This window comes from Tyto alba, unplaced genomic scaffold, assembly GCF_018691265.1.
Source record: "Tyto alba isolate M040663 unplaced genomic scaffold, T.alba_DEE_v4.0 Super-Scaffold_2, whole genome shotgun sequence".
In the NCBI taxonomy this organism is placed as follows: Eukaryota; Metazoa; Chordata; class Aves; order Strigiformes; family Tytonidae; genus Tyto; species Tyto alba.
The window spans coordinates 84,036,504-84,052,480 of record NW_024881282.1 but is presented as its reverse complement, the minus strand read 5'-3'; the positions used below and the strand labels follow the sequence as shown (position 1 = coordinate 84,052,480).

The following is a 15,977-nucleotide window of genomic DNA, read 5'->3' as shown; positions in this document are numbered from 1 at the left end:
TTTTTTTAATATGAGAATATCATCCTGCACAACTAATTTTGACTTGACCTTTTAACAGAAGAGTGTTTTTTTCCTAACCAGATCTGCCTAATTCCACGTTATGAGCAGGTCTAATACCATGTTGTAAAAAAAAGACATTAAATTCTATTTTTACAACAGGCACACATTAGATGCAATTCATCACTGCTAAGGTGCTAGTCTGCTTTCAAATTGTCTTTTTTTTTATTTTTTCCAAGGTGATAAACATCCTGAACAGAAAATACTATAATCCTGGGAAGGTAATGCTTGTAAGCAGCTACCTTCTTAGAAGATGTTGCTGCAACTGAGAAGCTCTTACACTACCTTTTAAGACTTGTGAGATGGATTCTGACAGAACCAGTGTGATTGTAAAAGAAAATTCTTGATGACTATTGGAAGGGCATTTTTCTCTCATTAGAAAAATAATTTGTTCCTTAGAATAAATACATCTAGAGTATATTATTTCGTACTTAAGAGCATTAGAAAGGATAACACTCAACATTTAGCTTTGTGAAAATACTACTGAGTATGTATCAAATTTAAATGGATCATTGACTCCTCTTATACAGGTTAGTTTTTAAACATAAATAAACATAAATAGATTAAAACTGGTTGGTTGCAAAGTCACCTCTGTCCAGAGATGAGCCACAAAGCTCTACATACAATGAGCTCTTGATAAAATGTTATAACATCAGCTTGCTATACAGCAGTTTGCATAAGGTCAGGTAGAACGACCACATATATTCCTTAACTCAGAGGTCAAAAGTGAGACAGATACCCAATTTAATTACTCTTAGAATCCAATTTTATCATAACTGTCAAAGTGCACCATAAATTTGTCTGTAATGAAAACAACAGCACTTCTGCCTCTTAGAGCTTTGCTTTTTTTTTCTGAGGTTTGAGGTATTCTTAACCAAGTGAGTTAACCTGAGCCAAAACAAGGTAGCAAGCTGTAAATTAGTGCTTTTATTGTGATGTAAATACTTACCAAATGCTGCTTAAGTTTGGACAAAAATTTTTTCAGTATTTTCTCATGATGTTCTTGAAACCTCAACAGTTTTGGAAAACCAGGAATAAAAAAACCTGAGAAAAGAAGTTGACCGTGTAACAGGTGTATGTACTATAAAAATGACATAAAAAATATTACATTCATAGCTCTGAAAACATTATTATTCTATAAGACCACTGGATCTGAACAGATATTCATAGCAATATTATGATGTCCACACACAGATATGCACATACTCCTGCCTAAATGACTACAGCAAAACATCAATATATTCCCTCAGTGACTACTGTTAAGATTACTAATGGTAGATGACAGCAGATCCATCAGTCTTACATTATTCTGCCCACTATAACATCATGGGGAAACTAAACTTATAATTATTCTTGAAAAACAAAACAAAAAAACACAACTCACACCAACTAACACTTTTAAAAGCAAGAAGACAGAAAACGGGATTATGCCGAGCAAATTCACAGTAGAAGGGCAAACAGCATAGGCAGCTACTAGGAATGTCTGATTTGAAGACCGTAAAAAAGGACAAGAGGGATATTCTACCAAGACAATTATGAATACATAGTATAAAGTGAATATTGTGAGCTCACACAACTGAAACTAAGGGCACATTAAAAATCTTGAAGAGTTTTAGTGATCACACACTGGAAAAGGAAAGGACTAAGATCCCCTTCCAATTAAGTTATCAGCAGAGTTAAAAAAAGGCTCAGAGCAAACACGTAATACTAGCCAAAAAATCTGAAATGCAAAGGAAAGTTAGTACAGCTACACAGCAGGAAAAGAATCCATTCAAAGAAGATCCTTCAAAAAGCTGAAGCTGTGTTCAGATCAGAAAAACAGATATGATCAAACACTGGCAGTATAAAAATGTGAAAAACAAGCCTCTCCCAAAAAAACAACTCACAGAAGACATTAAAAAAATACTAATAGACCTATTTTCAAACACCTTGGAAGCAGAAAGCCTGACAGAGAATTTGTAGGTTCAACAGTCTGTGAAGATTTTTAGAAGTGCTCAGAGAAGATAAAGTCAAGACTAAAACCAAGTTAAATTTTTGCGTGGAAGACATTAGGGACGTTCCCAAGTCAGAACCCTGAACAGCTCTAAAAAAAACTCGAAGATCACCTAGCTGAAATACTGATTCTATGAAACCTCTTGCTGAAAATACCCGGAGTCCCGAAAGTGGCTGACATGATGTCATCTTTTCTTGTACTGGTTTTTAGTACAATATCTATCCAATATTCAGGCCAATATTCCGAGAAGAAACCAGCAGAAACCATAATAAAGCAAGGTGGGGTAAGTGGACATCCAGATGGATGCGATGCTGAGAAGAATCAACATGGTTTTTACAGAGACATCATGTCTCTTAAATCTACTGGGCTTCCATGAAGAAATCAGTGAGTACACAGGCACAGAGAGCAGTAGATATTGCCTATTTGACTTTCTAAAGGTACTTAATACGTTCTATCGCCAAAATAGCCTCAACTTTTCAGTCCATCTCCTAAGGCAGCTAATCCAATGAGTTAAAAGATAGCAAAAAAAAAAAAAAAAAAAAAAAGGTTGCACTTATGAAGTTGCATAGGAGTTTGTGCTGGGATCTAAGCTATTTGACATGTGCCATGTGTCCACACTGTGAACAATCAGTCAAGTTCTAGCCATCCTGGAAGAGTATTGGAAAATCTGGAAAACACCAGAAGTCACAGAAATTATCAAAGTATACAACAACTTCTGTGCCAAGAACAGATAAAAATGCTGTGTCTGATCAGCCTGCAGTAAAGAAACAGCTGAGGTGAAATATCGCCAAGTGCCAGCAGCGAACATGTTATGATCATTCACTCTCTTCTCTAAAGCAAAATCTACAGGGGATCACCGAGAAACCATCACGTGCAGAGCCAAAACAAAAATGGAAGAACACAGTCCACAGTTAAATGCAATGAATTATTTAAGGAAAAAAGTCTACTGTAGACTATTAAAGGCAAAACAAATTTCCATCTCAAGAAGTTCCTCCAGAAATTCTTTCAGCCTCTAATACATTTTACAGGAGGTGTTGATCTTTGGTTTCCTCATTATCAGACACCTCACTGAGCATCTGTTGCTGGTCACTATCAGAGACAGGACACTGGACTAAATAGGTCTAGCACAGAAATTCCATATTCTTAGGATTAAAAAAGGCTACAAAAAAACCCAAGAGTTTTTACTTGTAAGTGATAGGCAGCATGGAAAGTGGAAGAACAAGTATGGACCCAAAGAATATATGTCGATTAAAAATAAAAATATCACTAAAGAAGGTCCCAAACCAAAAAGAAAACTCTTTCTAGTTACCAATTATGTAATTCAGTGCACAATCACTAAGCTGCAAGATTTACTATCGCAGATTCACACAGGTTTAATATTTCATAGATACAAATGCACTTCTATTAAATGTCAGGTTGCATATTAGGAAATTTTGCTAATATAAGTGAGGTGTTTGGGATTTTTTTCTTAATGTAAACAGTAAATGATCACATCAAAGCTAATTAGCCATCATTGACAACACTCAAAGCTGCTTTTTCCATGGAAAGTTTCTCTTTTAATTTATATATACCAACTCATTATCTTGAATTTCTAAGACTATAAAAACACCAACAGAAAGACCTAACTCATTTTCAGGGTCAGATACCCATATTTTACTGTTGAGAGACTTCATATTATCTGTACAGTATGAAACATCAGAGAGGCCAAAATCATCCCTTGATTTCAAGTGGTGTTATACCAGAAATTAGTCTGGCTATGTATCTGAGACACAGGGGTTGAACCCAAAAAACATTCCAGGTTTCCAGATCACAGGTAGAAGAGAAAAACTGATGAAAAACCTTGTCTATGGGGAGGAATTTTTAACCATCCTACTCTCATCAATTATGATTCTAATTGAATTACTCAGTCCACCCCTATAATCTCCATAGAGAGATGTTCATTTCAGAGAACTGCCGGAAGGTCAGTAGCATCAAGTGTAATTATAAAAGTTTTCCTTCATGAGTATCTGCAATTTAGTAATAAAATTATTTAGGCTTTAAAGAGTTGGCAAACTGTGCTTGAAACTACTTTCCCCAAAGAAGAACACAGAAAAAGTGCAGTTACATGACATTGGTTGAGTCTTTCCCTTACAGAATCTACAGTTATATATTACAGTAATGCTGCACCGTGGCATAAACCCACTTAAAAAAAACATTTAAATAATCACAGGAAATCTAGGTTAGAAGGGACTTCTGGAGATTATCTGGTCCAACCTGCTGAAAGCAGGACCTTAGATTAGGTTGGTAACATTTAATAAATGATAAATTGGGAACATTTGAGTTATACTTAAGGTTTTGTTATACTTAAAATGCTGGAATTCCTGGAGTTGTTCCATACCAATAGCTATGAAATATGCATAGATCATACTAAATTTGGAAAGAGAGAACTACCAATAACACGTAAGTAGAAAGACCACGAGAGCAGGAAATGCTGTGTGAGGCAGAGATGAAAGAAGAAGAAACCCAAAGTTAATGCCTAGATACAAGTCCATTTTTAACTACAGATTCCTGTCCTGCCAAATGATAGCACAACCACAATATTATTTAACATATTCTTTATTAGGTTTCTGCTACTGTTTTATTGCTATATAAATATCTACATAACCAGCTTTTAATAGGCTACATTCCCTAAGAGATTAAGAGGAAAGGAAACTATTTGATTTTCATGAAAAACTATTTGAAAGATACTGCATATAAAAAAATTACTTACCATTATGTGTGAGAGCTCCAGTAACATCCAATAGACCCCCAGTATAAAGCTCCCGTTATGTCTTATTTTGACTATACAGACAGAACAGCATAGTTCCATTTTCAAGTAATTTACAGCTTAAATAGGGCAGGCTGAAACCTAATATATACTAAGTGACATGAAACTCCATACCATGCATAGCATGCTTTGGACCAGAGAGAAGTTTCACCAGGGCCCAGAAGGCATCTTCTTCATTCATGTACATGAGGAGTAGAGCCGTGATCTGGCTCATTCCCTGACAGTATCCAACTTCCTGAAAATCAGAGAGTGAAAACATTAAAAGCTGAAAACAAAAGCCTCATAACCATGAGCTCTTAGTTTTTCCTTGAGCTAGTAGAAGAAAGAGGATGCTTGTCCTGAGGGCATAAGTTCCCTAATTATGACACCACCAAACTATATTTAAACATCTAAAATACTGATAGATAGAAGGGATGATGCACAACCCTCCAACTGAAAAGTAAACTGGAAGTCTTGATTGTTCATTAGAACTCTCTACACAGTCCTGCACAAAATCCTTGTCAGCACTAATAATTTCAAGTAACTGTATCATCTTATTTGCCAAATGGATGTGTTTTCCATTTAGTTGTAATTTGGGTTTTTTTGGGAGGAGGGATCTTGATTTGTTTTACTTTACAGTCAGGGCACCTTCTGATAAACATAGGACTTTTCAAGAGTGACCTATACCTATAACCTGCTCAAGTTTAGCAGCCCATAGCAATCATATGTAATAACTCCCCCCCTAAAAATGTAATTGTTCCAAAACCGAACTTGAGTATTTCCTCTGCTATTAAGTTTGATTTTTGTGGTAGGAACCACCTGTCGCTATCATTTAGCTGCTCAGATAACCCCACTGATAAAGTATTTGTAAGAACAATGACTTAATTGTTGAGTAAGTTTCTTCAGGTTTACAAGTTCTTAGCAGAACTTTCCCCTAGAGATAAAACCAAAGCATCAGATCTGCTACACATTAAGAAAAATGCAACAACATAAAAACTTCACTGCAGTATTCCCATCATCACACTTTAACAGTTGATTTTAAACATATTTTTCATAAAATTTGAAAGTACTAGTCCAATGCTCTACAGAAGATATATAAAGGTCCTTCCAGAGTTTTATTTCTCAGTGTGTCAAGGCTGCTTACAAATAAAAGCTTAAGACAACATAACAAGTGAAAGACAACAAATTCCTGCAATGTAAGTTCTTTTAGGGGACAACAATTGTGAGGAGACAGAAACTGAAAGAGGACAGAAAGGTTATATTTCTTAGATCTTTGAAAAATGAAACAAAGTGGTACTTAATTTGAGTAACTGCTTAATTTCACTTTCATATTCTTAACTTTACATACTTTTACATTGAATTCTAGGGAGCTGCTGGTGGATATAAAATGAAAGATGTACAAAAATGATCAAAATGGGCACAAGGAATAAGGGGATAGTCCATTGAAGCCACAGATAAATGTGGATATGATAGCATTTCTGTTCCTTCTATTTTTAGCATGCAGCCAAAAGACATTACAAAATATATGAGTTTCTAACCCTTATGATATAGTCTGAAAATCCCACTCTAACAAATCCTCATCCAGGACTGCAGCCAAAACCGAGGGATTAAGTAAAGATGATGCAACATTCAAGACCATTTTCCATTTGTTAGAACCATCCAGGTTATGAAATATGCTTGTTTACTGCAACGTGGATCTTTCTGCAGTGTGTTTTCCTTCTCATCATTCAGACGAATGGGAGGCATATAATATAATGGGGGGAAAATATCAGTAGTATAAAAATGCAGCAGAGTACAAATCCATTATTCTTATTAGACAAAATACTTAGTTTCAGCCGAACTGTATATGCACAGTTCAGTCTGTCCAATAAGATACTCATAATCAAGATGCTTTATTTTAACTTCAGCTCAAAACATGTCAACAAACAAATAATTTATTTCTATATACTTCCAAAGGTCTCTGAAATGTTTGTTGCTTTTTTGTTTTTATGGAGAAAGAAGATACAGAATGGCAAGTTACCATCTGATGCACGTTCCAAGAAACCATATTTAAATGTGACGGTACGCAACTTACCGTATTATATATGGAATATGCAGCTAAAACATGGAATAAAGATTGTTGCCTGGAGAAATAAGAATAGAAAAGAAAAACACTATAATATGGTCTCTGGTAAAAACAGAAAAGCATGACATTAGCGAACTATGTTTTGTAAACCTGTTTCCCCTATTTTAACTTGTCTAGCTCTAAAGAACAGGACAAACCACACTTCACAATGATACGCACTTCTGATTTCAAACCAACATTATATTTAGCACTTTTCTGATGTTTTACATGTTGAAAGGTTTCAGAAAATACCTATAATACTTTTAGAAGGCAATGGTGTCAGATCATTGTTTTTACAGACAGGTAAAATGAAACATAGGATGGGCTACATTTCAAACACCAATTTATTCTGCATGCCAAACTTTAAACACCTCAGACCTGATTTCTGTGCTTGCAGAACACCAACAGCTGTTACTAATTTCAGAGATGTAGAAGAGTTGAAATACACAAAGCAGACACTAAGGTGTCTTAATCTTGGCACCCGAATTAAAGGCTGCTTTAGTGACTGCTACTGTCAAACTGGGGAAAAACAATACCAACTGTGATTCGGCATCCTGTGCTCAGTCCTCCAGGGTGTACTGATGTCCTTGTAGTTCAGAGTTAGAATTACAACAAAGAAATTTGTGTAGGTCCTTTGCTTTCTGTAAAAACAGACTAACTTGTGAAGGTAGTAAGACCATAATTAAAACCCAACCAAATTCTTCTCTTCTCAAATTGGGATATCAAAATAATGGTGGAGAGCTTTCATAATGAATTTTTAAACTCACACCTAAATTTTGGGATTTATTGAGAATTCGGAAACCTGAATTCCTACTTTCATCTACAACTAAAACTGTTAAAATTTAACTATTGAGTTTTGCATACTGTACTTTTTCTGTCCAGTGAAATTCCCTCTGACTGTCACAAATCAAATGTATAGAAATAGATACTAACAGGTTGAAAAAAGAAAGCATAAGCAAAAAGCTGTGTATCTTCTATTGGGAAGAGGATGCATACTTGGAGAATTTTACCCAAACACCTAGATTATGGCAGTTTTGTTTGCCCTTTTGCAGAACTGAAGTTTAGCCATTCTTCAGTAACCACAGTAAAGTGTACCCTAAAGTACTAGATATTAAGCTGGAGTCATATTTTACAAGGACAAACTAAAAGGTCCCAAAGGTACACAGGAACCTTCTATATCTTCAGTTGACCATATGAAACTGAACATAAGAGCTCAATCTCATTCACAGTAAGATACATAAAATAATGGTAATTTTAGTACTATTTACACTAGATGATATAACCGAAGACCTGTAAAAGAATGAACCTTCAAACACATACAGTCTACTCAAAAGTCAAACAAGCTATTGATTTACCCAGCAGACTTTATTTCATTGCTATGTGAAATGATTTCTGAATTTTTCATCAAGGCATCACTGGAAATGCATAATACATGTACAGTAATTCCAAGGTCTATTCCAAGTGTGAAATTGCTTTATGCAGCCAAAGGCTTTCCTGTGGACTCTGAGGGCACGCTTACAACATAGCTACAGGGACCGGAGCTGGCTCTGCCTGTCTTAACCCCAAACTGATGAGGTAGCAAGCTTCTGCTAACATCTAAAATGTGTGCATAAAAACTAACTGAGGCCCAGAAGCACCACAGTCATTTTTGCATGGCACTGTGTCAGTACTACTGAGAGGCAAGGCACATCAGCTCAAGTACAGGTAGCACTGCACAAATAGATCTAAGCTACAGTGACTGCACAGAATAGCTCTCAGCTTGGGAATTTCCACTTGGTACTCCATCCTGTGTTGCTGTAATCAGAGAAATTCCCCATATTTAGAATTTGTCCACAAAATAGCTAGAATAATAACATAAGAAAATGTTTGTTTTATTATCACATTAAATTCCACAGTGCTTTGAGTACTGCTTTTTGAAAATAGACTACCATAGAATCTGTCTTGGAAAGAAAAGGAGATTAAAAACTGAACTAATATGGTCACAGAAGGGAAAAAATACCCTTTTCATCTCAGCAGGGTGCTGATGCTGCAATACTGATATTTGTATTGCCACTTATTTCACTATTAAGCATTTTTAAAGATGACAGCTGCCTAATATTCCTCATCCAATAACAGTAAAAACACCCCAATATTTTGAAGAAATCCAAAAGCTTTAAGGCCTACATTTGCAAAAAATTAAATGCTCACATATACAATACTGCTTTATTTGGTTCTGAATTACGTACTAGAAGAAGAGGAATATAAAATCCAAAGGAGGGCTAAGATCTCTGGGAAGCAAAAAGTTATTAGAGATGCAAAAAGTTATTTTGCTTTTGAAAATACACCGTTAAATAAAATGATTGCATAATCAATCTGCATTTGTATTTACAGTAACTGAGACTCTTTATTAAACATGAAACAAGATGAGAACAGTTTAGAAATGGTTTTCTTTGAATGCTACTGACCACCTCATAGTGAGGGAAAACCAGTTGGCTGGAAGCAACCGCCTGGTTTTGCGGTAGTAACAGTAATTACATTATCGCACACAGACAATCCTGATTGAAAGTCTAGAACTTAAATTCAATATGCTCGTATAGGTCAAAGAGGCTTGAGACAACTCAGAAGACAGTTTTAAGACAAGCAAAAAAACCCCTCTTTATTTACTTACTTAACACCGTATCTGTCTCGGAACATGATATGATCTCTATATGTTCGATTTACATCAAGATCAATTTGCCTAATATCTGGCGAAGACCCTCGTGCTTGACACTTCAATTTCTGGGAAAACAGTAAAGGACAGAAATTAAGTTCAAAATTGTGAACTCCAAAATAGCAGAAACCTGCCCGACTGTACACCTATATTGAAGTACTTGACATCTCATGATTTGAAACACTTAATATAGAATAACCACTCACAAGACAACAATTTTAACTTCCAAAATATGCAGATATGTATATAAATTCTATAGAGTCAGACACATTCACACAGTATAGATGTAAAAAGACCAATCCCATAAATACACATTTTTGTGACACACCATTCACTGTCCATATTCAAGGTTATGTTTCAGCATTTCAAATTTCTAATTGTCATTTCTTAGGTAGACACATCACTGGAGAAAGGCAGAAAGTGAATTTTACTACTCAGGAACAAGAACCTAAGATGTAAGTGTTCCAGACTGGACTTTCAGCAAATGATTTACTGTGGGTTTCATACTTTTCCTGCCTTCTTCTCTACACAGAAGTAATAGCACATAGCTGCCAGTTATTATCTATGTATAAATAATGGACATTTCTCTAGTCATTTCCTCTGTCTCTCTGTTCTGATCGAATTTAGTTGCAGAATACCTCTACTTTAGCACTTGCTTTAATGTTTTATAATTAAACCCAATTTTGCAATTGAATACTTAAGAAGCCTGCACAGGTTAGATTGCCACCTTATTTTCTGAACTTACAATAATTTTCTTTCACCATTCATTCATTCATTCTCATTTCTGTCGCTAAAAGTTGAGTTTGCAAGACATTTCCAACTGGATTCAACATTCTATTTTCAAAACATCACATCTAAGCAGCCATTATTAAAGAACACCACCACAGACAATCAAAAGGCAAAACTCTACAGATTCTGATTGCAAGAAAACAAAAAGATTTAAAGACAAAAATAATAAGAAAAAAACCCCAAAGGGATCAAACAGGGAACAATAACATCCATTCAGTCTGTTGAATACAACCAGAAACGTCAGGCACATTGGGAATTACCTGTACCTGTCACTGAACCACCTGGTAGCAGCCATAAACCACATTAACACTGACCACAACCCCAGCTTCATGCACCGTTCGATATAATCTAAAGTACTAACATCCAGAATGATTTGTCCCCCGGACAGAAAAGAGGTGAAGAGAAATTTTACAGTTTTAAGGTGGCACAAGGACCCAGAAACTATGATTTATCTGAGACCTTGCTATCATGAGAGACTCTAGCATGAGTAAAAAGAAAAGGTACCTAGAGTTTGAGATACAGACAGAAGATTAAGAGCTGGTAATTTCCCTGAACAGAGAAATGAAAAAAGCTGTTTGACCTACAGCAAATGTGTCTATTTTCCTTCTAATTTTAAGGTGTGAGATTTGTAAGTGATACTTGTAATGAGAAGTGTTAATATCACTTCAGGAAATGGGAAAAATGGACAGCAGTAAAATGAGCTTATCGCAAATAAACAAGCTAGGATAATGATGGAAGAAACTCCTTCTACTTCTATATCTTAACTACAAACACTTTTTTGTTTTGCATTGAGCACTAGATGGCATTAATAATTTCTGAAATGAATTCTCCTATTTTTAAATGCTTCTAATTTTACTCAGTATACTTTCCCACAACTACATTATTCAGCATGAACTTTGTTTTATCCCTTTTGGATCTGCCACTAGTCTTACTTAGGAAGTTAAACAAAACATAATAGTCAGAAAGAGCAGCCTGTCAACTAGAGAGTGGTAAAAAATTTAAGACGAAGATCACAGACACCGAAATTTAGATAACATCAATGCCAACATCTTTCATGATCTTACATGATGCCTTGTCTACGCAGTCCCAAAATCTCAGCTCCAAAAAAGTGCTAATAGAAAATGCCAAAATCAAACAAGCAATGCATCTCCTTGAAACTCTGGACATTATTTCTTTAAAAGGCAGTGAACATTTAAATGCCTGTGAGGAAAAATTCAAAAACTCTGTAATACTAAATTGCATTTCTGTAAGCTAAACTTTCCCTATAATCCTTTAGCAGAAAGAGAGACAGAGAGAAGACAGAATTTTAAAGGATTTGATTCTCTTTCTGCCTAATTTACTACCCTTCACATGAGCCTTACTGTCTACTCTTAGGTCTGAAGTTTAGCTCTGATGGCCATCAGCTGTATTCACATCCACAGGAAAAAGTAGATTTAGGAGGGGAAAAATTTAGAGGAACATAACCATAATAATTCAGAGGTTGCTTTAACTGCTACCCAGGGTGTGGATGGGGGCTGGGGGGTTAACACACAGCTATTTTCTTTACATTCAAAGTAGGAGATATATGCTTAAGTGGTCAATTTATGACTGTAAAATTTTCTGGGGTTAACATCCTGTCATCAGTTGCACCTCTGAAAATAAAATCAAGTAACCAGACAGTGCTTTGTAGGGGAACTCTAAGCTTCACTTGGAGGTGAGATGGCAGAAGTATTGCCACCTTGTTCTGGCTTGTGCAAGATTAAGGCACCAACCTCCATCTCCTCCAGAATTCTGGAACTCCTCTTACTGATATTCAACTAACAAGGTCCTTCGTTAGTAGACACTTCTCAAAGAGCTGTAGTTTCAGAGGTTTCTGTCTTCTTAATGGGACAAGGTTTTTTTTTCTTATTTTGTTTTGCTTTGCTTTTAGAAGGGCTTTTGCAAGTATTTGAGGATGGGGAAAGAAATTAAAATAGTATCAAATTAGTTACATGAATTACAGAATCAAACAATAAACTGAGAAAGTGGTTTTCAATAAATATCCTTTTTCCTAGCTAAAACAAGCAGTAGAGTTTAATGCAATTTTTAATCTATTTTTTTAAACACTGCATAATAAAAATAGCTTAATAAAGCCTGTAGTCTTAGTGTCCAAAATGTTTTAATTAAGTAGAAATTCTACAAACTCACATTATAAAAGTCTTTCATTTCTTCTTTCATTTTAGGGACATCAAGTAGTAAAGACCAGACCTGCCCTCTGAACTGCAGTGGAATTCCTTTATAAATTCTCCTGTGAAACTGTAAAAAGAGAAGAAAATACAAATGCAGTACAATCTACAGCATTCAGAACAAAAGGAACAGTGACATACAACATGCTAAAGAGAAAAATACAATTGTATCGCTTGTTCTAGCAAAGGGATGACCTGCTGGGGACAAAGTATTCCAGTGTCTTCTGAGGGACTGAAAGTGTCCAGTGACATCATCTGGGACATCTGTTGACAGAATCAGCAGAGGCCCAGGGAACAAAATAGACACACAGGCCAAAACATCACTCCATGCAGGTGATGCTTACAAGCCAGGTCTTTAGCATGCAGAAGGCCTATCAAAATTGTATGACCTCTGCTGAGCAGCACTTAGTGTGCAAATATTGCAAAGACTACTCCAAATTTTGTAATTTAGACCCAAAAAAATCAGATCCTTAGTAACACAATATTTCAGGACAAGCCACAAATAACTCACTATAATTACAAACTATAAATGGGAATGTTGAAAGGCAATCAGCAATATCACAAAGCCTTAAAGATTACCAGGGTTTTTTTTTAAAAAAAAAAAAGGATAATTGATTTTTGAATTCTTGTAAAACTGCAACAGTGTGCTGAGAGGTATATATGCATACCAAACAAACATGTGAGATCACCAAGAAAACCAGAATGTGCCATTTCTAAAACTAACAGACTTCAAATCGTATTTCTAAACTAATAAACAGTTTTCTACATGCATATTAAAACATTCACACTAAAACAACATATAAAAGATATTCTAGCTACAGTTTCTAAGAATACAGAACAATCTGCCAAAACCACATACAATTCTTAGCTGTGAAATCGAAAATTAAATTCCCCATGCCTGGCACATTCTGTTCTGACATGTAAAGGTTATATTAGAAACAGGTCAGAAGGGGATAACTCAGTACCTGTGCGTAACTAGAGTCATTATATAAACTATTTGTGAGTCTTGCCTCTGACATGTCACTGCTCTTGCACTCTCATTCAGTGGTTTGGTTCTTACTGGGCTTATTTGAAAAAATCAGGAGCACTGACAACTGGCTTCCTCAGTTCTCTTCTGATTTGTGTCTCTTTATGCTGCAGCATTTAAGAGCATGAAGGGCCTCTAAACAGAGACAGATGGACTAGCTGTCTAAAGTCTTGGCTTTACGCAGCCAGGAGAGACTCAAGATAAGCAAAGCTTCAGAGCAACTGAATCTTAGCAATTCTAAAAACACCAAAAAAATGTTATCTTTCAGAAGGCATGTCTAGGAAAAGGAAAAACAGAGAACTTTAACAAAGAAAATGAACCTTTGTGAACTTCTGGTTTTACCATTTTTTTAAAGATGGCACAGAGAGACAATTAGATTTAAAAGAGAACAAAGCACACACACACACACACAAAAATCTATTCTTTGCATTTAACCTACAACGACAGTTAGACCTTAAAATTTTCAATTGACAAAGTTACCACTTCCTTGAAACATTTATAAAGGTAATGTTTGTAACGAGAAGCGTTTTAAAAGAAATGTCCTCACCAAAGACAGAATCCTTTTTTCTTTTTCACGTATTTAACATTTTCAGTTTTGGAAGATTGATGAACCCCTCATTGCAGTACATTTGCAAACCTCCTGCTGTTTGGGATATATCAGATCTTTGAAGGTGTCTTTAATGCTAGTAAGGATTCATGTCTGGATTTTAGAATGTGTAACTCTTACACAAGTAAGGTTATGACTTTTTGTCTTGTCCCCTTATCAAACAGAAATTTTAAACTTGTATAAAATGCAACAGCAATGCTGAAGGCTGTCCACAAAGAAAATGTGCTTTTTAAAAAAAACTTTGCTGCTTTAATATTATTAAGAATTCTAAAGCAGCAACACTTCTAGTGTGAGCACAGTTATGACAGTACAGTTTCTTCTGTAAGGATAAAGAACCACATATCCAGTGTTATAAGGCTGTTCTGTATAGACATATATCCAGACTTCAGCTCACACAGAGAATCAGTATGTGTCAATGCAGACACAAGGATAACTGCTTCTCAGAGAGAGGATAATTCAATCTTTTGAAAACCAAACAAAACCAATTGCAGTGGTCATCCTGAGAAGAAATTAGCCTGTCTGCTGGAAAACAGGCTGAGCCAAATTTGACAAATCTTTTCTAGGAACATGAAAGAAAAAAAGTAAAAAAAAGCAGTATTGTATGTCTCCAGTGACATGTAGCTGTATTCCTGAGACCAATGGTACAACAACAGTGTACCCTGATAACAAACACTTCTGCCAGTTAATTATAAATTTGTAACTTGTTTTCAAATGCCTCCAACAACCATAAGGTCATTAATGAAGAATGATTGTTGAAGAATAAATTCTCAAGACTACTGCTGTTCTAAATTGATATTTTGGGGGATCAAGTGGACATCAAAGACCAGAAATAAGCCTTTGTAATAGTAGTTTCTTACTGAAATAGAATTAAAACAAATTCAAACTATCCAAAGTATGGGGCTGCTCTATTTTTTTTCAGGAGATAAAACTGACGGAGAAGAACAACCAGTTTCAGAGAAATCTATGGCATATACAGTTTTCCCCCCTACTGCACCTCCCAGACTTAAAAAGTCAAACACTAGAGAAGCACTTGAAGTAGTAAGTAAAAACTGAGATAGAGAATTTTGAAAGCACTTTTAAAAGCAACGCTTGAAAAATGAGCTGGTAAATATAACTTTCAAAAGAGTGGAAAGGATGGAGAGACCAGCAGTTTCATTAGCCCACTACAGTTATGCCAAAAAAAAAAAATCAGGAAATCAAATATTTTCAGTAGCTAATACTAGAATTATTGCACTATCTGATATAATAAACACGAATAACATTCAGAGCTTCTTGCAAACCATTTTAGATCTGTATCCAGCTGACTCTGCTGTTCCAACTATTCTTTTATTTAGGCAGAGAAAAAAGCTTTCAGTCATCCCCAAGTCATTACAAGATCCTGCTGACAGAGTCAGCAGAACATGAGAATAAAGACTCTCACGGTCTGCCAGGTGAGAAAGAAATGTAACTCAAGAACAGAAGCTTTCATGGCACAGGCTCCATTACACAAACAGTAATGTGGAAACAACTGTGAATAATTTTATGTACAATGAAAAACTGAGGAGTGGCTGATATGCCAGAGGGTCACGCTGCCACCCAGAAGGACCTTTACAACCTGGAAAAATGGGATAATGGGAACTTCATGAAGTTCACTGAGGAGGAGTAAAATCCTGCACCTGAGGACGAACACCATGCCCCAGTACGTGCTGGGGGCTGCCCAGGTGGAAAGCAGCTTGGCAGAAA

At 35.7% G+C, this 15,977-nt stretch overlaps 1 protein-coding gene across 6 annotated transcripts in view; it reads right to left on the bottom strand.

Annotated features, from left to right (window-relative positions):
* The window catches only part of USP6NL (USP6 N-terminal like), a 139,385-nt gene that overhangs the window by 21,195 nt on the left and 102,213 nt on the right, over positions 1 to 15,977 (bottom strand). For all 6 annotated transcript variants that reach the window (XM_042792749.1, XM_042792751.1, XM_042792750.1 and 3 more), the window contains 5 exons: positions 12,584 to 12,691; positions 9,587 to 9,696; positions 6,910 to 6,958; positions 4,971 to 5,091; positions 1,007 to 1,101 (listed from right to left, as the gene is read on the bottom strand). In XM_042792749.1, coding sequence (XP_042648683.1) covers positions 1,007 to 1,101; positions 4,971 to 5,091; positions 6,910 to 6,958; positions 9,587 to 9,696; positions 12,584 to 12,691 — 483 coding nt within the window. The remainder of the gene's footprint in view (positions 1 to 1,006; positions 1,102 to 4,970; positions 5,092 to 6,909; positions 6,959 to 9,586; positions 9,697 to 12,583; positions 12,692 to 15,977) is intronic.